Source organism: Bemisia tabaci, chromosome 1 (assembly GCF_918797505.1).
Source record: "Bemisia tabaci chromosome 1, PGI_BMITA_v3".
Taxonomy (NCBI): domain Eukaryota; kingdom Metazoa; phylum Arthropoda; class Insecta; order Hemiptera; family Aleyrodidae; genus Bemisia; species Bemisia tabaci.
Window position 1 is genome coordinate 10,228,818 of NC_092793.1, and position 23,900 is coordinate 10,252,717.

At 40.3% G+C, this 23,900-nt stretch overlaps 1 protein-coding gene across 2 annotated transcripts in view; it reads right to left on the minus strand.

The window, feature by feature from the left end:
- LOC109039873 (putative inorganic phosphate cotransporter) overlaps positions 1–23,900 on the minus strand; it is an 80,429-nt gene that overhangs the window by 24,162 nt on the left and 32,367 nt on the right. The window contains exon 1 of one of the 2 annotated variants that reach the window (XM_019055579.2): positions 21,125–21,528. The exons of the other annotated variant lie outside the window; for it this stretch is intronic. Coding sequence (XP_018911124.1) covers positions 21,125–21,170 — 46 coding nt within the window. The 5' untranslated portion in view covers positions 21,171–21,528. Of the gene's footprint in view, positions 1–21,124; positions 21,529–23,900 lie in introns of those variants that run through there. 2 annotated transcript variants of the gene reach the window in all.

Consider the following 23,900-nt stretch of genomic DNA (forward strand, 5'->3'; position numbering starts at 1 on the left):
ACGATTTTAAACTCGTATGTTACTGCAGTAAAACATTGGTAACGCGAATCGTCTTATCCATGAACAGGGGCACATTTAAAATTATTGCACTCACGATCTTCGATAAAACTATTGACTTCACGGATCGCGTCGCACCGTGCACTGTCTGTGGAACCACGGCTTAATCAGATCGCACGAATGGAGGCTCGAGCTGGTTCAGTGGGAATGATGAAGAGAGCAGACGCACTTAAAATTGCTTGACCGTGGGCAAGATGTTTGGTCAATTCGTCACAAAAAACTTAAAACCGTTTACAGAGAAAATCTCTCAGGAAAACTGAAATAAAAGCAATGTGTAAAATGGCACTCAAGATGAAATGGATCGCATTTAGCAAAAAGGAACCAGCGCGATTACAGTGTTTTCAAAATTGTGCGACTTCTTCTTCCCTTTTAAAAATACTCGATATATGTACAGTATTAAAATTACACAATTATTTTCCTTTAAAGTTAACAATTTTTTGGTAAGAAGCAAAAACTATTTGCCATTCTGAGAGATTTTTTAGGTAACTAAGAATTAACAAATCACGCTGGTTCCTTTTTGCAAAATGCGATCCAAATGAAATGACATAGAAAAAGTTTTCTCAAAACTTTGTAATCCTTAGACGCGAGGGGACCCTCAGAACCTTAGGCAGGTCAAATTGACCCAAGGCTTGGTAAAAACACCTGCCCCGCGGGTTGTATTTGGCCTGTACAACGAGCTCCAGATGTCCACACATGCATCGTACAAAAAGAACCAGACATCAAATTGAAAAAAAAAGAAAAAAATCAAGTGCTAATACAGCCAAAGATAGGAGAGACGTATTTCCACATTTCGTAACGTTTCCTCCGAATCTAAGCGAAATCTCTTTGCATTGGCATTGTAGAGCGGGACATTGCGAGTTCACGCCTCGCACCATAGCGCCTTCCGTTTTGCAAACGCAACACGCTCATTCATTAAGTACGAATAGTTGTATGTCTGCGCCGTCATCAACGCGTGTCCTTTCCCTTGCTCCATTTCCTGATTTCCATGTTGTGTTGGTCCTGTTCGTCTTATTTGTAGTGGTGCTTCAAGAGCTACGTGTCCTACACAGCCAAAAATAGGAGATGAGAAATCGGTCCTTTTATTTTTAATTTCCCTCCGAATCTGAGCAATAACTCATAGGCAAGATAGAGCAAGCATCGCAAGTTCACGCCTCGCGCCATCGCGCCTTCAGTTTTGCAGGTGCAAGAAAGACATCCATCAAGCACGAATAGTTTTATCTCTGCGCCGTCATCAACACCCGTTAAAGTTTCTCTTACTCGTATTTTTGAAATTTGAGAAAATTTAAAGTTAAAGTTTGCTCAAAATATGCTATGATGTGCTTAATCAATTATCATTTAGAAGAAGAAAAAAAAACAGGTTTAGACTTAAGAGGTCTCTTAAGCGCCATGAATGGCACACGTCTAAAAATTGGTATACTGATTTGGTATACTGATTGGTATAATGAATTGATTTTACTGATAGTTGTGTCGTGTCAGGGAATTTTTACTCTGACGATTACCCCTAGAAATCCAAGCCAGGTCAGATTGACCCAACTAGCTCTTATGGTGATGTTACATACGGCGGATTAGGAGGGAGGTGAGAAAGCGTCAGTATGTAACCAAACAAGTGACATTTTTCTTTTGAAAAAAAGAATTAATTATCTTTAAAAACTATCAAAATCAATGTACTAAAATACGGGTCAATTTGATCTGACTTGGCATTTGCGTCTTGCGCATCTAGGTGTCAAATAAACTTCAAAAGGTGATTTGAACTCGTCTTTATAAGGGTTTCTCGCGCTAAACTCTTCGTTGAACAGCACTCTGCCTTGCTAAGGAAGAACGCCGTATGAATATTCAAGAGTTGCCAAATTTCCTCCGATAAAATGTTTATTTTGGAGGAAAATTGTGAATATTTTTGTTTGAAATTTTCAGACGCTTTAGATCAAATTACGAACGAAATTATCTGAGAAATTAGCAGAAGAATATTCCAAAAATTTCCTGAAAATTAGTGATTTTAGTGATTGGTGAGGAAATTTGGCAACGCCTGAAGGTTCATGCAGTGTTTTTCCTCAGCACTGTGCGATCGTGCTAATAACTCGGTTTTCAGTATGTCGGCACCAACAACCCCTTTTCTACGAATAGTCATATTTATGAACTTCTTATGAACTTCATACTTGATACTTACAAGGGGAGTCTACGAAGTGACATCCTGGGATTGGGTTCATTTTGCTTGTACATGAAGAATAGACAAATCTAAGGTTGACGTATTTTTTTTTAGCCGCCAACTCCCAACCGTTCTCGAGATATCGATTTTTAAAGTTACGATTTTTGCACGTTTCCGCGCGGGGTTCCGGCGAGTCAACTGAGCGCCAGCAAGCTGCACGAAGCGCGTTTCCTATCAGCGCTGCAGACCGGCCATCCTTATCAACAGTTCCGTGGCCGAGTGGTAGAGTGCTCGCCTGCTGTTCCATCGGTCGCGGGTTCGAATTCCACTTCGTGCCGCAGCTTTTAGGGTACGCCGCAATGCGTTTTTACAAGTTTTCTTTACTTTTATCACACACCAAGGGGTCCGCCCCCTGGCCGCTGCGCGGCCCAACCCCCGGGGCGAAAAGGCGCGCTTCGCGGCGAGCGAAATCATCGAAATCGACCGTTGACGGTTGGCAATTCAGAGTAAGGAAAAAGTAATTAAGAATATTGTGTGGTGGGAAATTTTTATTTGAAACATCATTTTATCATTCAATTAAAATTATTTACCCAGTAACCGTCAACGGTCGCTTTCGATGATTTCGCTTGCAACGAAGCGCGCCTTTTCGCCCCGGGGGTTGGGCCGCGGACCCCTTGGTGTGTGATAAAAATAAAGAAAACTTGTAAAAACGCATTGCGGCATACCCTAAAAGCTACGGCACGAAGCGGGATCCGAACCCGCCTTCGACGGAGTTGTAGGCGAACTCTCTACCACTCGGCCACAGAACTGTTGATAAGGATGGCCGGTCTGCAGCGCTGATAGGAAACGCGCTTCGTGCAGCTTGCCGGCGCTCAGTTGACTCGAACGAAATTATCTGAGAAATTAGCAGAAGAATATTCCAAAAATTTCCTGAAAATTAGTGATTTTAGTGATTGGTGAGGAAATTTGGCAACGCCTGAAGGTTCATGCAGTGTTTTTCCTCAGCACTGTGCGATCGTGCTAATAACTCGGTTTTCAGTATGTCGGCACCAACAACCCCTTTTCTACGAATAGTCATATTTATGAACTTCTTATGAACTTCATACTTGATACTTAGTAGTCACCCTCTTGAATAGTATCGCACGATAAGCTCAGAATTAGGTTCAGTGTAATTAGTGCGATAGCAGAGGAGTAGATAATACTCTTTAAGATATTCAGGGCCCCTGCGCATGATAATTTGTGTTCGACTGATTTGAAGGCGTTTGAGTTGGACACTCTTCTATGCTCACACTTCTTCCTCACTCTTCTTCTTTCTCACTCTTTTTTTTCACTGAGTGATGATGTGATGATCCGATTATTGTGATCGATAATGATCGCTGTCAGTTCATCATCTCACTCCGCGGACTGAAATATTTCGTCATCCATCAGGCGGAAGAGCGTACCTCATTTTCCACGTGAACCCTATTTTACATATAGAGTCATGCTTTCTGGGGCTCTTGTGAGGATCGAGATACGCCCTTAAGTCGTGGTTGCGACGATTTTTGAGCAGTTTGTCCACCTCAGCGAAGCGACAGATATCGTGCGGAATGTTGTCACGTAAATCAAGGATTTTGGTTTAAGCACGTGACTTGGACCGCGTTTAACAGAAAGGAACCAAGCCACATCAGCTATTGCCAAATTTAACGCGGCAGTAAAATTTTTTACAAGAGAACGTTTTAGCGGATTCCTTTGAAAATTTTAGGGAATTTGCTTCGTACTATGCAGAAAATCAACTGAAATGTGCACCAAAATCCGCACAACCGTCCTCATGTAAAAAATTAAATCGCCCAATTAAATTTGGCAATAGCTGATGTGGCTTGGTTCCTTTCTGTTTCACGCGGTCCATTTCTGCAACTTCTTTCTGCGACTCAAAGCACTCAAGAAATTCAAATAAATTTTACTGGCACAAGTCTAATCCATTTTTCAAAATCAGTTTCAGCAAGATAGTGAGCTTTTTCTCTGTAAAATGTAGCCAATATATGTGGAGAACCGAGAGGGTAAAAATCAATATTTTTATGGGGTGTAGCGATATACTTTTAATACTGTTTAAATCCTAGCTACTCTCAAGATTTCAATCTGGAATATAGTCAGCAATCTTATGAATTTTACATGTATGAAGCAATTTTAAATCCCTCTTCTACGAGATAACTCCGGACTTCTATCCAATTACATATTAAAAGAGTGAGAATCTAAGATTCTGGACTACCTGGACATCCGAACAATAGTAAAAAAAAAGAAAAAGAAAAAAAGGCAAGCACAACATGCATTGATTATAGCGAGACGAACAAAAAACTGGAGGACATCTTTGGTCCACGGAGACAAAACGTGGAGACGCTGAGCCTGTCGATCATCTAATTAATTAATTAATCATGCGTGTATTGTTCGGGCAACGTCTTCATCCGACGTCGCGTCGTTTGGAATGGACGTCTCGAAGCGTCGCGTCGCGACGCCGCCGCATTTCCGCAGCGCACGCAGCCGAGTGCTACACCGCGTACTAATCTTTCCTGCCCGGCGAGAACCGCGTATCTCCAACGTCAACCTTCGGTGGATAAGCTGTTGTTGCTCTATGTTCTTGTTCACGTCCACAAAACGCATCTTCATTTCGCGGCTTCCTGTTTCCTCCTCCTCTCTCGCGCCGCCGGAAGCACGCGCTTTGTGGAGCCCAAATTTCGACGTTTCGACAGCCGAGCCCCGAACTGGGTCGACAGACCGGCGACATTGACATTGGCATTGACATTGACATTGAGGTAGCACGGTTCGCTGACTCGTCCCGAGCGACATTGAAACCGGACGCTCCGAACTGTCCTGTTGAGAAAAGGCACAGAAAAGGCGAATTTTTCCGATCGGAGTGGACACTTTATCCTGTCATATACGGTCGTTCATTTAATTCCGTCGTATAGGAATGTTTCGATGGTCTCATTGGAAACCTTTGACTTTCATGGATTGAACATTTTCAATGGAACCGCTAAGATGAATGGAAAATTTGTACATGAAAAGTTAATTTCAAGTGGTAGATGAGCAGAGTTCGCTGTGTAATTTTTTTTTTTTTTTTTTTTAATTTATCCTGATGTGAAACATTGGAGACATTTGGAGAAAGTCTTAATAAAAATTGGAAACAGTTTGCCGCCTTTGACGTCATAACTTATACGTCAGTCTGTACTACTCAAATACATGTATTTTAGCAGATTAGATCATTCTTTTATCACACCTCCGAAACTTAATTGTTTAATAGGGAAATTCAGGATATCCTGGTGCTTAGTTAACCCAGTAGTTTCCACTTGCAGATGAAATTCATCAAATTTTTAGCCATCTGCGAATTTTTTATTGATAAAGCAAATTGATGCAACTGGTGGCAAGGAACACCGCGAATTGTTTGCCGCGTCTCGAAATTTTTTTTTTTTATTTATTAACGGCGAGTGATCTTTATAAATATAAAAATGATCAAAGAATCGAAGTAAGGAAAGATTGCCTGCCAGTTGGAGAAAGAATCCAACTCCGAAAAAAATATCTGAGCCATTCTTGAGAAGAAACCTAGATTAGCATACGAGAAAAATAGGTTTAGCATACAATACGGATATAATTCCAACGTAAAAATGTCCACAGGTTCAACATTTTGGAAACAAATTTAGGGGCCGCTGTCCCTAAATTACGTGACGCTCCAAAGGAGATGGGGGTCTTTGCCAGCGTTACACGACGTTACAACAGGGAGGGGGGATTGAGCGAAACGTTACGTAACAAGTTTGAGAGATTTTTTTTCGAGTTTCTGTATGATTTTTCGTCGATCGTCTTTAGAAATTTTTAAGAGTCTCGAAAATATTCTCTGCAATAATTTCACTTTTCCTTACTAAATAAAAACGTCAATCCGTTTAGTAAATGTAAGGAGATATTCAGATTATTTTTTATCGAAATGGAGGGAGGTCCGTGCAAGCGGTGGGTAATTTTTAGGGAAGTCTAGCACAGCGTTACGGAGCGTTACAGTGGGGTGGAGGGAGTTAAAAAAAACGCAAATTTAGCGTTACTAAAGTTCAGGGACGGCCCCAAGATATAGGGATTTTTTATAAACCCTAAGCTGGAAATTCCATACTTGCCTTGGAAAAGAGAAGTATTTCTGTACAAAATTCATTCGATTGACACTTGTCCCATCTCAATGAAAGTCGCCCTTTGCCGATAATTGTTTCGCACGCGGAATCTGATAATATTTTCGTCCGGATTCCAATAACATCTCAATTTACGCAAATGCCATCACTCCAGATGAAAGGTGACTGTAAGAATCAAAGCTATCACGTCAATGCTCTGCCTGAATCAACCGCCAAAAGGACAGGCGAAGAGGGGAGAGGGGAAAGCAGAGAGAGGGGCGGGGATTTTAAGAGGCGGCGTTTATGCTAATTTTTTTGCACTCGCGGTCTTAGCACGACTCGTGCGTGCAATAATAACGCGAGGTACAGTAGGTCACCGTCTCTTGCTGAAGTTCATTCATAATTACTTACTATTTTAGACAGTACTAGTTCTACTCGACCTTTGCGCGGCAGCAATGCGCTCACTGTTGCAAAACCGACGGAATTAACCGCATAAAACACACCATGAACCGACGAATTTTTCGCAAAATTTGACACTGCTCTCCGCCTCGAGGTTGTCAAATTCCTCTCTAAATTCGTCGAATGTAGAGAGGTATTGTGATTAGTCGATAGGAATTGGCATCCACGAAGACATGTCGTTATTGACCAAATCCACACTCCCTTCGTCTCTTCCGTGTTGATGCAACTGGAACTTGTTTTATCCACTGTTGTAGCATTGAATAGAACATTGGAGGAATCCGCAGTTTACACTGAACGAGCTTATGCTATTGGTGACGGCTCTTTGGCAACACCGCTCCTTCTTGGGTATTGTCTTAACATCATTTCAACATTCTTCGAGCTGGTTGGGTTCATCCAGTATGTAACCATAATTTGTTTCATATTTTTATGTTTTCAGCTCGAGTGTGCGATTGAGTGTTTACAAGTTTGTTTACTCGGTAACTGACCTGGTAGTTTTTTTACTCCGACGTTTTAACTGATCTACAAACAATTTTGCCGGTAAAGTCCGCGGTTTTCGATTTATTTGCTCTTCGATCTTTACTCCGCGCTCTTCCCGAAAAAGCACGCAGTATCAAAGCGAACTTTAAGTTGCGGAACGCATCGCGAACGTATTTATCTTTAAACTCTGGAGCTTTGTTTATCTTCGAGCCCATCGAGCATTTATTTTTTTACGGCAGGATTGAGAATGTTATCTAACTGCAGACTTTAGAATTAGTCCAAACAATAGGTGCGCACGTCAATTTAATTTTACTTAAATATCGGAAAACAAACTGATTTTAACTACTTGACTTGCAAAATTCTAACATTTCAGGAGGTAACACGTCGAAAACATAGACAAAAGAAATGTGGTACACAATCATTTCCTAGTGCTCGTAATATTTCACTTAAAAAGTGAGAATTTCAGTCCTGAAAGACTCCGAAAAATTAACAGGTTTTTTCTTCTTTTTCTTTTATTTTTTGTTTTCAAAAAAGATTTGAGATTCCTTGAAGAATCATCCGGACACCTGTCATTCGTAAATAATTAAACATTCAGAGAACAAACTAAACCCTGCATAAAGATTAAAAATGAAAGTATGGCACATAGAACCTAGCAGGTCATGTTGGAAGAACCGAGAGAGCAGAAACTGTTCTTGAAGGAGATTGTTTAAAAAAAATTGAAAGCTTTGAATAAATATAGAAACGGTATACAAAATGTACACTTGTATGCACTCAAATTAAGTAGGTTTGTCGCAGGACGGTAAGGATCAGAGATCAGAGGCAAACACATACAGGTTAATGTAAATTCATTGTTGCCGGGTCTAGACTTTATGCAGAGGAGGCTACCGCCAGCCATAGTTTTAGTCAAATTTTGCAATAAACAAATGAAATGCAAATTGTCAGAACAATTCCTTCACAACCTACCTGCATTTTATCTCAATTACTATCAAATAAAAATCGAGGCAGAAGCAAGCGAGTTCTCATTCTAGACACTTTCCGAGAGCAGTAGCGTGTGTTTTGCGATGAATCGAATTACCTGTCTTTTAAACCTATGGAAAAGGACCGATAAATGGAGTGTTCGCACCGAACACCTTAAAAATCGATTCTTTACTATAGTTTCAAATGATATCGATAATCGATCATTCACGCCTCGCCGCTGTTTGAGAGTGATAATAATTGAAGCGCTGGGTGCAGAAAAGGCATTTCTCGGTTACAGCGTCTCAAAATCTCAGCTGACGTTTCATCCATTATAATTAAAGCAAATGTATGTATAATTCATTGTAACTTTTACTGAATATTCTTTATGATTTTACAGTACTGAAAATGTAAAATTTCAACAAAGTTACCGAATGGTTTCCTCACTAAAATAAAAACTAGCACTACAGATTCTGACCCACCGAAATGGAGAAATGCCCTTTCTGCATGCACCGCCCAACACCCCAATCGAATCGACTCACGCGAAAACGTCTGTTGTCCACTACAGGATTTCATAATTGCAGTGGGGCCTTTTGCCCCACGACACTGATGAATAAGATCGATCTCTTTTGTAAACGTTTAATTATACGTAAGTGATTATTTACAAAATTCCTAACGTCTTGAACCATCTTGTACCTTAAACACTGTACCGGACATCGGACGTTTTTGTATAAGCCAATTCAATTACATCATTGAGAACTTATCAGATGCAGTTCGGAAACTCGTGAAAAATTGTTGCCAACAATGATTTTCAACAGAAAATTCGTTGTCATTGAAATGCTTCCAGGACTTTATGTCCACTTACCTTTCGTCCATTAAATAAATGTCCACCGCTATTTATGTCCACTAAACATTAAGTCCAGTCTATATTAAGTCCACATGATTTAATGCCCAACCTTGAATATGTCCAAAATTGTCCAAATTGTGGACATGTTATGTCCACATTTTTTTCTTCTCATTTAAATGACAGGAACCACCTCAAAAATAAATGCATACTACTACTACCTTCATTCTTAAAAACATTTCATTCATGAATCAAGTCATGAAAGAGAACAGACTCTAAGAGCAGATAAAAACATATGTTCATGTGTACACTGTACGGATATGATAAGATGAAAACCAAAGCGGGAGCCTAGGAAACGCTCCAATGCCAAATTAAACATTTTTCAGTAACAGATGCAGTCAAAATTGAAAGTCCTCTTTAACTAGTTATTTCGTGCGCCTTCAATCTTGTAGGATACTGTGCAACGCCTCTGACGCGAAATAGTTGCTTAAAGCGTTGCGGCGCGGCAGGCAACCAGCGTGACACGCGCATAGGCGCCTACAAACCTAACGGGATACTTCACGCGTTGCGCAATGCGTGAAGTATCCCGTTAGGTTTGTAGGCGCCAGTGCGCGTTCTGCGCTGCTAACACGCCGCTCCGCTCTGTGTTAGGCTCTAATATTTAAACTCGCGGAGTCAGCGTTTTTCAACTCATGATTTTGAAATGTTTGAAAACTCTGCATGAATTATTCTTATTTAAATTGATGAAAAAGAAATATGTACTACTGGAAAATATAATGTGTTTTTTGTAAATATAATAGTGGTTCCGTGTCAAATTTAATGATTTCCAAAGCATTCAAATTTATTCTTTTATGTTTTGGACTTTTACTGTGCTGCAGTGTGATGTAAGCGCAACCAAACGCCTAAAATTGGACGTATTTGACTCAAGGAGGCCGATGTGCAAATAAGTTACAAACAAAAAATTGCGTTCTTCTTAGTTTTTTCCCTCTTTTATTAATTTTTGTATAGTTTCTTTCGTCACAACTACGGCTCACTGAGATTCATATCGATGCCATTGCCTGGAAAAGGGTTTACAAATATTTACCACGATTTAAAAATGTAAATGTTTTTTTAAAATGAAGTAATAAATTTCATTTAAAATAAAAGAATGTACATTTAAGACATATTCTATATCGGAAATTTCCAGGATAGAAATGAAACCAAGTATTCACCAAAGACAATTTAAAAAGATGAATCAAAAGAAGAAATCAACATTTCATTTAAAATATGAGTTACGATGACAACACCTCATTCTCTCTTAATTTTCTGATTTCGATATTGTCAATATAATTTTACACGCGGGCTAAAATATGACGCTTGAATTTGATTTTAGTGGACTTTACATTTGTGGACTTAAGCTAGTCAACGTTTAAGTAATTGACTTAACAATAGTGTGGGCTTTAGAACTGTGGACGTAAAAATTGTGGACGGAAAGTCTGTGGACGTAAAAAAAGTGGATACAAAGTCCGTGTACCATTGAAATTCGTGGTGAAATAAAGGTGGTTTTCAGCGGAACAGCTACAGCGGCGGAGACGGCATAAATTAATACGTGCTCGCCGCTGAAAATTGGCCTCCTCTTTTGATGAAGCGTTTTAAATTGCGTGTATTTTCTAACATTCTCCTCATGCTCATTTAATTCCCGCGTTGATGTTCGTCGATTAAAATAAATAATAAAAAAAAACAAAAAAGCAAACAAATCGCAAATCTTGACGATCAGAAACGCGGTAACTATTATGCAACAGCAGTTGGTGTCGACCTGTCAGATCTACTATCGGGGTAATTAATTTGACGCAGACTCGGTGAATGAGGAAACAATGCAATTTTCAGCACATCCACGCGCATGTTCAACATGTTGCACGTAAATGAAGTTTAAAAATCAGTAGAATATACATTGAATGCAGAATATTATTATTCCCTCCATACCTCTTCTTCTACTCCTCCTAACCTCTTCTTTTTTTTAGTATGTGGGGGGGGGGGGGGCAAAATTTTCTTGAGCTGAGCCTCATTATAGTAGCAACAACATCTTGGTTGCAGTTGATCTACCAAGCAGCGAACCTATTTTTTAAGAGGATTCGAGGTCTGCCTGTGTATTCAATCAAGCTCTTCTTAAATGATAGATAATAGCCAGGGCAGAATACACTAGACATCCAAGTTTCAATAGACAGTAATTTTTTACGCCTAAACCATGATAATTTTGCCAATATATTCGGTCCTTCCTTTACCAGGCATCTCCTGAGCAGGAGTTTAATTTACCCATCTTTCTAACTTCTTAGGAGCCTTTTTGAACTTACGAGTAGATATTAAATGAAACCGATGATACCAAAGCGTTTCTCGCGAAATTTTACGTAGAGTCTGATGGGTAAATCAAAAATTCCCGATGCATGCAAGAACTCTGATAAAGCATTAGTTAACTCTATTTTAATCACTAAAACAAAATATGGTAGATTTTACCATACTTTGGCACCGTGATGTGAGTACGGTAATAAACGCACCAGACTTTATGGTAGCATTTACCATATAATGGTAAGTATCAGCAGAGTTTTGGTGAATACTACCATAATTCTGGTTATTTTCACTAAATGGCATCACTGTGTAAAAAATCAAGTAGACTTACAGTAGATGCTACCATAATTTTAATTCAGTGACGACAATTCACCATAGACGGATCCAGACACCTCTAACAGAGGGGGGGGGGGGAGGAGCTCCAAAGAATATTCGAGATTTTAAAGCATCTATTAAGCAATTTGAGTCAATTTTTCATAAATAAGTACCAAATATAAGCGTACTTCTTTCTTCTCATCTACGTTTCTTCCTTTCAATATTTTCTTTACTTTTTGTTTCTCCTTTTTCTCGGGCGAACCGGGGGAGGGAGCGTGCGTCCAACGCCCCCCTGGGTCCGCCTATGCATTTCTCGGAATCCATCTCAAAATAGGCGTGGGAAAACGATAATTGATCGATGATGTTAACAGAAAATATTGCAACACTGGAATGGTTTTTGACGCGCATTCGATTCCGCTTGAATTGAGGCTGGAGGCACTTCGATTTCCCTTTGGCGAGGAGGAAAACGGGAAGAGGAGTGAAAAGTTGACCTACCTACGGTGCGATGTAAGCGTGAGGAGTCTAACCGACCTTCAAAGGCGCGACAATAGATGCGAAAATGCGCCAAGTGTATCGACCAAGTTCAATAATTATAGATCCAAACCGTAGGCTATCTTACGGGTATATAAAGCTCTAATTACACACGGTGATTTATACTGGTTTCAAGTCTAAGGTTATTCTTAATTGTAAACTCGCCGTGTTACAGGTGTCCTTTGCTTACAATTAGGTTCGTTACTATTTTTTCTCTTAATCCTTTGGAAGATTTTAACCCGCAAATCTCAGATTTTGGGTTTGTTCAAGTAGAAAGACCTAAAGCTTGGGATTGTTTTGGTACCCAACCGTAAAAGATTTATTGATAACCTTCGAGGTTTAGACATTGTGGCGATGCAGACTTTTTATGGGGGAGGAGAGCAAAGCAAGGGAGAGTGAAATTATGATGTACCTTCAAAACTGCGCAAATCTGGATAGTTTTCAATCTTTAATTTTTATTCATTTATTCGTTTAAGAATCGAAATCTTGATTTTATTTGGGTCTCCGTTAAAAAATAATCATAAAATTTTAAATCGAAAGGCTTGCTGTTGATATCTCTAGATGTACTCAGTTGAAAAAATGCACAAAAAAAGATGCACTCAAAAAAAAATGTTCTGGTGTACAATTTAATGGGCTTTATAAAGTTTTCAAAACATCAATGTTCATTGTTCATCTATAGAAGTAAAATGTTGTTTGTTGCGCAACAATATTATATATTTTTTTAAACAACTCGTCAGTATAGACCAATTCAAATTTTTATCGTTTTCTTCTCCTATGCACCACATAATCCTAAAAAATTCAATGAAAGTCTTTTAATTTCAGAGCTAGAGTGAAAAACGAATAAAAATGGAACTGGGCATAATAGTCGTTGAGGTCCCTTCGATGAGCGAAGTCAAAATAATGAAATTCAGTCATACGCAAATGGTCTATTGTTTTCATAGCCACTGAATGAGAGCGTGAGAAAAGGCTTTTCTCTCCTTCCTTGAACATTTTCTGGCTCTTACCTCCTTCCGATACAGAATATTTCATGGTCTCTATCAAACATCTCGTCAAAAATGACCAAAATACTCCAAATTAAATGAAGGAAACTAAATTGTCTGACAATTCGGAATCTGCAGATGCAAAAACTTGACAAAATTATATTAGTTCATGAATTCAATGCAAATTAAACAGGATTGCTGAAGTTGGAAATGACACACTCCGCACATACTCATGAAGGGATAACATGAAGGGATGATATCTTTAGGGGTTGAATGGCAACGCCAAGTTGCAAGATTTCATCTAAAAATTGATTCATGTATTCGAGAACGGTTGCAAATTTTCACTAGAAACATTTCGTGAATTTTCTTTTGCGATAAGACGAAAATGTTTTAAAATATCCGCTGCAAAATTCACACTCGCCAATGAGTAAAAAATAAATCGTTTTATGAATTTGAATATATTTCAGTTCTTCTAGCTCTGAACTTTTCTGAGGCCTTGCCCAAGTTGATCCGATACTTGGCTCATTACGCACCAAAAGATAGTCGGCGCTGATGACAGAGTACCCTCTGTTTATAGGGCTCCTGCACTTTTTTGTCACACTTACAGAACGTTTCTGTTGTGAGAATTAAACTTCGGTCGTGAGTACAGAGTACCCTGTCCTCATGACAGAAACTTCTGTAGGTAGCTGTAACAAAAAATTGCAAGAGCCCTGTGAACAGAACCATTTTTTTTTCAGTGTTTCCTTTTCTTCTTTTTACAGTTTTTCCCTGATGAGGAAATATATTTTTTTGTCCTGCTAACTTTTACTAGAGACCCTTTATACTGAGAGTCAAGACAATTTGAATCCATTTCTGATTGGTTCCCGTATTTTAGGCCTCCACAGTGTCACAAACGGGAATAAAGATTACATTTTCACCAATTGCAAAGATTATAATCTAGAATGGACCAGGGAATTACGGGTTCGGCAAGGAACAAACGGAATGAGAGGAGGAACGGAGAAAGGCATTTGAGAATGGGCCGATCAAAGATTACGAAAAACGTTCAATTTCTGTAATCTTTATTCCCGTTTGTGACATCCATGAGCCGAATTGTCTTGACTCTCAGTATAAAGGGACTCTAACTTTTACTTTATGGACTTGAGAGGTTTTAACATCGACTGATTCCAGTGTGGTACATCCGAAAGATTTCCCGCGCAAATTTCGCAAGCGTCCATTACGAGCCACGGATGGAGCAGACGAGCAAGTTCTCATTCCGGCGCGCACACCAGCATAGCCGCAGTTACCCAACGCGCGCCGCGCCGCGCCGCCGCGCGGTCCATCCATCTTCCCTCCTCCGCACAGATTAAACTTGATCATTACTTCAACACTGTAATTTACACGTTTCCTCTTCGATTGATGCATTTCTCATCCGACGGTAATACTATACATGTCTATCTTTGTTGTGTGCCATCCTTTGCCACTGTCATTCCTGTCAGGTGTTTCCACAGATATCTTTACAGGACCGAAAACAAGCCTGGAATTTTTCCATGGGGATTGATAACAACGGGGAAACCGTGGCGTTCATTTCAATCGTCCCTCTTTGTGTGACGCAATGGAGAATTTGCAGGTGTCTGAAATTTGATGAATTCCGTTATGGAGCGGACGCTACTAAGTGATCTAAACACGAGGATACCCTTGGTTCATAAATTGAAGAATCATTGGAGGAGATATGACCAAATGATCTAATCTTCTAAAATGCATGCGTTTAAATAGGAAATGCCGCCAGATGACGTCACTAGGCGGCGCATTTTCTCACTTTTAAATCTATCTTTATACTATTTCCCAGAGCAGAAAAAAATTGTTGAAAATACCGCAAAATCAGCTCTTTAGGCACTTTCAGATGAGGAAATAAAAAATTTGCGCGCAAATTCTCCACTTAGGGCGGAAATATCACAGATTTATTACTCATATTGATGAGAGAATACATCTAAATCGCTTTATAGCACTCCTTGGCGCTCTATGGCACCTAATCGCCATTGCCTCCTGATATTGATAATAAAAAAAATAAAACTCATATTGATAACCGGATCTTCGCGACGACTCATCGCGATCGGCGATAAGTTTCATTGTGACCACGGTAAATGGGTAGAAAAATCAAGGAACCCAGCACCATACAATTCATGATTTCTCATCAAAACTTCGTGCAGAATGTGGGGGACACATGAATAATTTCCGAATTCAACTCACATAGCGTTCTCTTAATCTCCTATTCAAATGTCCCGCTCGCTAAGTCCACTTGAGTCAAATCGGTCACAAAATTAATTTCTGGTAACCTCGCGGCTGAGTATACTAATTTTTATTATTTTTTTTTTATTTTATTTTTTTTCCGACTTTTTCTACGATATGTTTGATGAATCATGTACCTACCAAAATTAGGAGGGAGATTTTATGCAACTGAAGGCTATAATTTTTTTCTGGACGCATGAGTTTGTTACCAACAAACTATTTGGCCTATGTCGGTTTTGGTTTTTCGCAAGTCGTAAGTTTGGATTTACTGCACTGCAAACGAAAATTTCAAATTCCTTAACTTTTCCTGAACTGATTTTTCCAGCTTTTCCCGAGGGGAACATCATTACATTCTGGAAACACCTCAATCGATGTTTCAAAGCCTCCTCCACTGAAAGAAAAGGTTACGGGCTCTATCGGCATACCGGCCGTTCCGGGCTCAGAGGCCGAACTTCTGGGTGCTGGAGCCGCAGCTTTTATTGCTCCAGGAGCGACGCCCGGAACTTTCGGCCGCTGAGCACGAAACGCGGGCGGTAAGTCTATATAGCTGGTAAGTTCGGCTTCCAGGACCAGAATTTTTTTCAGTGTCTCCAGATTTGGTCCAGATCCGCCACTGGTTTCGCTGCGGGTTGAGGAACCTCCGAAAAACCTTGGAGAACCTCATCTAGCATTGCATCTAATTTCACTTAAACATGATGTCTCTTGTCAACCGTAACGCGTGTTGGAAGCAGTTGAATGGCTGATAAGCCTATTGGCTGATGGCTCGATAGATGATGCGACTTGTGAGGGCGCTATTATACCCATTAAGCCGGATTCCAGGCGTGTTACACGCAACGAAAGTAGCAGTTCGACAGATGCCTCAAATGGTCGGGACGCCGCGAACAATGGGTACAATGTAGTCGCGGATATTTCGCATCGAAAATGTTAAAATTGCAGAGATCGATCTGAAGGTCGTCGACGTTGGATGGGAGTGGCAGATAGGCGAGGAAAGAAGGCTTTGCAGCCTCTGTCTCACCCGACCCGTCGATTTTGGGGGGAAAAAGCAGTGGTAAATGGTCAGCGAACTTGTAAGGCTATCATCTCTACGACTCTTGCGATCTATCTCAAAGGAAATCTCCACTTCTGTAATAAAACAATGGAGAATTTGCACACGAGAATTGTATTGCTTCATCTGACAGTGCCTAATGAGCTGAGTTCGCAGTATTTTTCATAATTTTTTTCTAACATGAGAAATTGGAGAATCAATATTGATTTAAAAGTCAGAAAATTTCCCGCCTTGTGGCGTCATCTGGCGGCATTTTCCATCTACATTTATTTTAGCAGAATCGGTTATTTGTTCATATCTCCTCTAATAATTGCTCAATTTATGAAACAAGGGTATCTTCGTGTTCAGTTCACTCAGTAGATTCCACTTCAACACGAAATTCATCAAATTTCAGACCCTTGCAAATTCTCAACTGGTCTATTGCACGAAAGAGCTGCATGTAGGAAAGCGAATGGGCTTTCAAAATTGGAATCCACCTAAAACCAAAAATCACGATGCGCACGTGTGAAAAGTATAAAATCCGCTCTTTAATGCATTATTGCATCACATGATTTTTAATTTCCCGCTGACAGGCCCGTGTGGGCTCTACTGTTCATTTGCTCTCACGGCGAAAAAATATTATTCATATTTTTCGTGGAGGGTATCACTGGTGGAGGAGTTCAGTGACATTTTCATAGGTAACATCAATATACTGACCTGATAAAATTCATCTCGGGATAACTTCTATGTGGACATCGTGCATTGAGCTGATTTGAGCTCATCGCATGATACATTTTATGCAAGCTCATTTACTTGCTCACAAAAACTACTTTGTGCACAGTCCACTCCTTCACCTGAGGACTGACGTCAAAGATTCAGCAAAGTCTGGTCGGAAGAATAGTCGAAATTCCAAAGATCTAAACTTAGATTCAGCACGTAGACAGACTTTGACGTTTGACGTCAGATTTGATCATCCCTAGACTGAAGATTGTAATGAAATGCTAAAACTAAAGGTCGAGCATGGTCTGCAGGCAGGCTTTAAACACATTTTCTAACCGAGAAAGACATTATAAGACCCGACGGACGTGGCGAAATTTCTTACGCTTTGTCCAGCACGAATTTTCTTGCAATTTTTCAGCAAACGTTATTTATGGTATAGCCTGAATTATCTGAAAAATTCTAGGAGAAATGTCTTTAACTCTGCTTTGAAATAAGAATTTTAATTGGGAAAATTTGGCAACGTCCGAAAATTAATACAGCGTTTTTTTCCTCGCGAAACAGTGCTGCTTTCGATTGGAATATTTGGATTAGCATCGTTGAGACTAGGCTTAGCCATCCTCCATCATTTACATAACTGTATGAAGCATTTAGCACGAGTTGATGAGGATTCTCTCCATCGTATTTTGTGTATCATGCCGATGATAACATACATATTTATTTATAGATTTGCCTAGTATTCCAAGAATTAGAGCTCACCTTTCACATAAAGATTATTAACTAGACTTTGTCAAGTAAAAATGAGCTAATACCCCAAATAGCATTTTTCAACGAAAAAATCGCGATGTATTAAAATCTTGATGCGATTTTTTGGCGATAAAATAGCAAAGACCATCAACATTAGCGATTATCTTCAATCTATTCGCAATATTATCTCTATTAAATCGCGTTCGATGAAATCGAAATGTTATCTCGATGTATCACGATTTTTTATCATACAGGGTTATTCAAAAGTCACGCACCACTGGCCATAGCTTTAGTTCTATTTAAGATATCGGTTTGCGGTTTGTGACATTTTGCCTCATATTAAGAGGAAAACTTTTTTAGGTACTTTCCAGTTTTTGACCCCTTCAGGAGGAGGGGGGCGAGGTGCAACTCAAAAATTTCAAATGACCACCCCCCTCATGGCCAGTGGTGCGTGACTTTTGAATAACCCTGTATAATATTGCAATCAATCGACGTCGATAACATCGCGATACATTCTCCAATCAAATCGCAACTTACAAGGGGAGCTTCCCAAGTGTAACCGGAATTTCGAGTTGAAATTTCGCATGAAGATACTAGAGATGATTTTAAGGATGCCGTATTTTTTCGTTTTTTCGAATGGGGTCGGGAAAGCCCTCAAAAAAAGGGCTAAAGATGCGGAAAAAACGCGTGCGCTAGCGGCACAAGGTAAACGTAGGTGATAGAGGCTCTGTCCTTATCAGTACCGCATGGCCAAACGGTAGCGCGCTCGCCTCGCAGGCGGGAGGTCCGAGGATCGGTTCCTGATTACCGCTCGTAATTTTATTTTACTTTATGCTTGTTTATTTTTCACTTACTTTATTTTGCACCATTCGCTCCGCAAACCGACTTACGAGGTAGAACACGTAGTGACTGAAGATTTTTTACATATGCTGATAAAAACTCGAAGTTTCTCTTGGATTGAAACGTTATATATAATTGAATGAACAAAACACTCTAAAACTCACCAAATTTCGTTGCCAAGCTGACTTTCCGGAGTATCAGTCGAATCTGTATCTGTATCTGACTGATACTCCGGAAAGTCAGCTTGGCAACGAAATTTGGTGAGTTTTAGAGTGTTTTGTTCATTCAATTATATATAACGTTTCAATCCAAGAGAAACTTCGAGTTTTTATCAGCATATGTAAAAAATCTTCAGTCACTACGTGTTCTACCTCGTAAGTCGGTTTGCGGAGCGAATGGTGCAAAATAAAGTAAGTGAAAAATAAACAAGCATAAAGTAAAATAAAATTACGAGCGGTAATCAGGAACCGATCCTCGGACCTCCCGCCTGCGAGGCGAGCGCGCTACCGTTTGGCCATGCGGTACTGATAAGATACAGAGCCTCTATCACCTACGTTTACCTTGTGCCGCTAGCGCGCGCGTTTTTTCCGCATCTTTAGCCCTTTTTTTGAGGGCTTTCCCGACCCCATTCGAAAAAACGAAAAAATACGGCATCCCTAAAATCATCTCTAGTATCTTCATGCGAAATTTCAACTCGAAATTCCGGTTACACTTGGGAAGCTCCCCTTGTTAGCACGATCAAGCTAAGTTACACTCGGTACTAAGGAGACGTTATTTTTTTTCTTTTTTTAAAGGAGGAGGGGTTGGTCAATCGCTAGATGGACTTCAAGTACACGTCACATACTCCTCCCTTTTAGTCAAATTGCATCTCTATGACAAGAGGAAGGACGTAAAATAGAAACCTTTAAGTGCAACGAAGATTCCGAATTTAAAAATTGCGGGAGTTCCGAATAGTTGGTTTCTACTCGATCATTAGAAAGAAAGCGCGACGTTGGTAATGGTGTTTGATGATCAGAATGGTCTGCGAAATGATCAGAATTGCGCGTGTAACGATCAGAATTGCGCGCGAAACGATCAGAATGGCCTGATCAGTCGCACGTGTCTGGCACGCTAACATGTCTTTCTTCTTCTTCATCCTCCAGAGTTACTATTCGTGTTCTTCTATCGGACGTATTTATGCTAAAAGGAACTATGTGCATAGGTTTTGCGTCAGACATAGTTCCTTTCAGCATAAATACATCCTATTCCTTATCGTTCTTCTCCATATTTTAACATTACAAAAACCGCACTTTAACTCACAGCCGTAAAGAACTGGATGCAATCACCTCGGAGATACTTGTCATACCTGACTGAGAAAATTTTATACCCATTCTTCCCGATACAAATTAGATGAAATCGTGATGAACTTATAATATTAGCATCTCGGTATTCATGAGGAATGGGTCACCTTCATTTTGTAAGAATTGCCTATAGCTATGAGTAATCATAGGAGTACATTCTAGCTATGCACGTTTATTTTCGTTTTTCGTTTCGTATGTTTCGTCTTCACAATATAGTGCCAACGAATGCTTGAAAACGCATTGCTTCCACCAACACAGTTTAAGAGAGATTTGCTTTTATTTATTTATTTATACGGCTTTCAACCACATGGAGTCTTAATTATGGAAAAGGCTAGCATCAAAATTGTCAGGTGGACTAAGACATAATTTCATGCTGGACTAGATTTGAAAATAACATAAGACGCTAACCCTCGAATAGATTACTCCACGGTGGATATGTTCTGGCCTAACTCAAACATTGAAGGCAAAATGGTAACCTGCGAGAGTGCGAATTAAGGGGCTTGAGGGCAAGGCGCGTATGGTCACTTTTTCCTATTTTGAGAAATACGAGTTTAAAGTTTCAAAATTACATGGAACCTTATGGCGAAAAGGAAGTTTAAACTCACTTTTTGATGCTTGGAGGGTGGATTCTAGGTGTGAATTTTTCACATTGTGTACTTTCAAACAAGTTTTCGTTGAGTTCATTAATATATCGATTTTTTAAAAAACTGCACTTATGCGCCTTGTCCTCTAAGCCTTTTATTTCCGCTCCCTCTGGATTTTCAGTCGAAAAACACCGTCGAAACACACAGTCGAAAAACATGGTCGGGAGGTCCCGGGTTCGATTCCCAGCCAGGCGTCTCGAGTTTGTGTTTCAAACAATGGTTGCCTGGGACTGGTTATGTTCAGTAGGGACGGAGGGGGATGGGACTAAAGCGTAGGATTATCCCTTGTGGGATAGTTGAGGTAGTAAAAAAAAAAATAAAAAAGGAAATAACAGTGAAAGGGAACTTACAGTGCCTCTCCAAGATTTTGCCATCCTGAAGGCTTAATTTCTCCATAGCGCGCAGATCCAGCGTCCGAACCTGCGAAAGTAATCAGCCTCGATCCTTGACTTTTCAGAAGTTTTCAAAGATTTTGAAAATTCCAACTCGGGAAGCCTGGCCGGCACACCGGGAGACACACGCGTTATCACTAAACTTCCCCAGTGGTATCGGAAAACTCTCAACAAGGGGGGTCATAAATCTCGACCGTTCCCGGGCACCGAACACGGCGTGGAGGTTGCCGAAACTTTGAAGCGAAAGTTGGAGCTTTTGGCGCGGAGGCGTCGGAGAGGCGCGGTGCGGCGGACGGTCGGAGCGGGACTAGGAAACTCCTCAAGTTCACGGTGCGATGGCGATGTGGAGCCATCCCCGCCTCGCCATTGGTCGGGTGCCCCCCGCGCTGGGGCTCCGGCTAGGCCTGGGGAGTCCGCTCCAGATCGGCATTTATCGCTACCCATCCACGCGGGATTCCCTTTTCGGTTTTTCTGCTCAACGGGGGGAGGGGGCGAAATTGGCGGCGGGACGCTTGGAATTCCGTCCGTTTTTCGCTGGTGCGGCGTTGTCGGGTTGTCAGTAGATAGGCGGCGGAAAAACGCCGGTGGAACATTCAAAAGTCGCTAAATTTTCTATCATAGCTCTGTCGAAGGCAATTAGTAAATCAGGCATTTTATCAACTGCCTTGGCCGGTAGTCGAATTTTGATAGTTTACGGAATTCTGTAAATTTATGGCGTGGAGTTTACGGGTTTTGAATATTTCGGGAAGAATAACTCTTCAATTCCGCGAACTATCCTTGTTCGTTTCTTTTTACACCCATTTAGTACGTTTAAATGTTAAAATTTTAAAAATTCTATGTTTTATGACGTGCTGAAAGTTTCATAAGAAATGAGAATTCAGGATCTTAAAATTGTTTAAAATACTATTGTGTGCCGCATATTTTTACAGAGAATTCTTTCTTACAGGAGCAACGAATTACTTTGTTTTGCAACTTGCATTTGACAAAATGCCTGATTCGACTATTTGCCTTCGACATCTCTATTTTTCATACTTGAGAAAATTGTGAGTCTTTCTCTTTGAAATTTTGGAATACCTGCGTCAAATTTTGATCAAAATTTTGTGGCCGTTCCTGAATTATGTAACGCTCTAGAGGGAAGTGGAGATCTTTGCCAGTGTTACGCGGCGTTACAGGGGTGGTGGTGTGTATAGAGCGAAGCATTGCATGACAAGTTTAAGTGATTTTTTTTCGAGTTTCTGTAGAATTTTTCGTCGGTCGTCTTTGGAAGTTTTTGAGAATCTCGAAAATATGCTCTGCAATACTTTCATTTTTTCTCACTAAATAGAAGCGCCAATCCGTTCAGTAAATGTAAGAAGATATTTAGATTGTTTCCGTCGAAATGTTGGGGGAGGGGGTCCGGGCAAACGTTACGTAAATTTTAGGGGGTATAGCATAGCGTTACGGAGCGTTACAGGGGGTGCGGTGGGTGTGTCAAAAAACCGCAAATTTAGCGTTACATAATTTAGGGACGGCCCCTTGTGAAAAAGTTGAAGTAAAATGTACGCACGTATGTTGTAGGCAGTCAGCAATCGCCAGAGACTTGCGCGTAGACTCGTGAAATTGCATTCATTTGCATCGAGATAGTAAAGGATTCATTGGTAAAAAACTTCAAAGCACGACCTCCGGCTTGGAGTGCCTTCAAACCTCCGTGATACTCTCCGCTTTGCCAGGAGGTTAGTTTAGTTGCCTAACTGAATCAAATCCAACCAATGACACGGATTTCACTGCACGCATTCGCGAATGTGCGAGCTGCTACGCGTTCAAAAAGAAAAAAAATGTCTGCTTGAATTCCGAGCATAATAACCGGTTTTTTCTACATTCGCTCTTTACCACTAAATTATTACATTTTTTTATTCGCCATATAAAGATTGCACTTTGCCGGCAATTGCTAACTGCCTGCGACGTATACATAATTGAAGAGCAATCTGTCCCTACTAGCAGAACGTATGATTATGTTTCGATGTTCATATATCACCGCTCCTCTGACGTAAAGACGTATCGCGATTTCTGCATGAGCCCCAGATAGCATGGATTTATGTAAAACATGGCTCACGTGGAAATTGAGTTACGCTCTTACCTCAGGCTTTGTGTATGATTAAATGGAGCAAAAAAAAAGAATCACATTATTCCAAACAAATCAATTCGTTTTAGCGAGCAGTTACTCTCAGAAAATGATCGTTAATTGAAACAAAACTATAATCGGTTTTCGCCATCGAAACAGTCGTATCCCGTTATACAGTTTTTCATGAGAGAAAATTATTCTCCTTTAATTCCCGTTCGAAAACGAGGCGCAACTGTAATTTGAGCCCACTTGTAATGTGAGCCCACCAAAAACGTCTGGTATTCAACCAGATAAATCATCAATAAAATTATCAATACCAAGATCTTTATGTTGATCTCTCAACTTCCTTTCGCGTTTAGAGTGAAACAACTCAAAATGAAAAAGTACAATGTAGCTCAATAATTGAGTCCTTGCTTCGTGATCCATTATGCAGATGCACTTCTCATGCAAAACAATGAACTTAATTCATTTGTACTTGGCGAGGGGAAAAACCTTGCCAAACAGCTGAGACTCACAATCAGCGGGATATCGGAATACTAAAATGCGACAACCTTTTTTCTGCATGGTTCGGTTTATAAATAATTTCGGTAGCTCGATCCAAATCACGAACATGAGTTTTTTCTGCCTTATGTC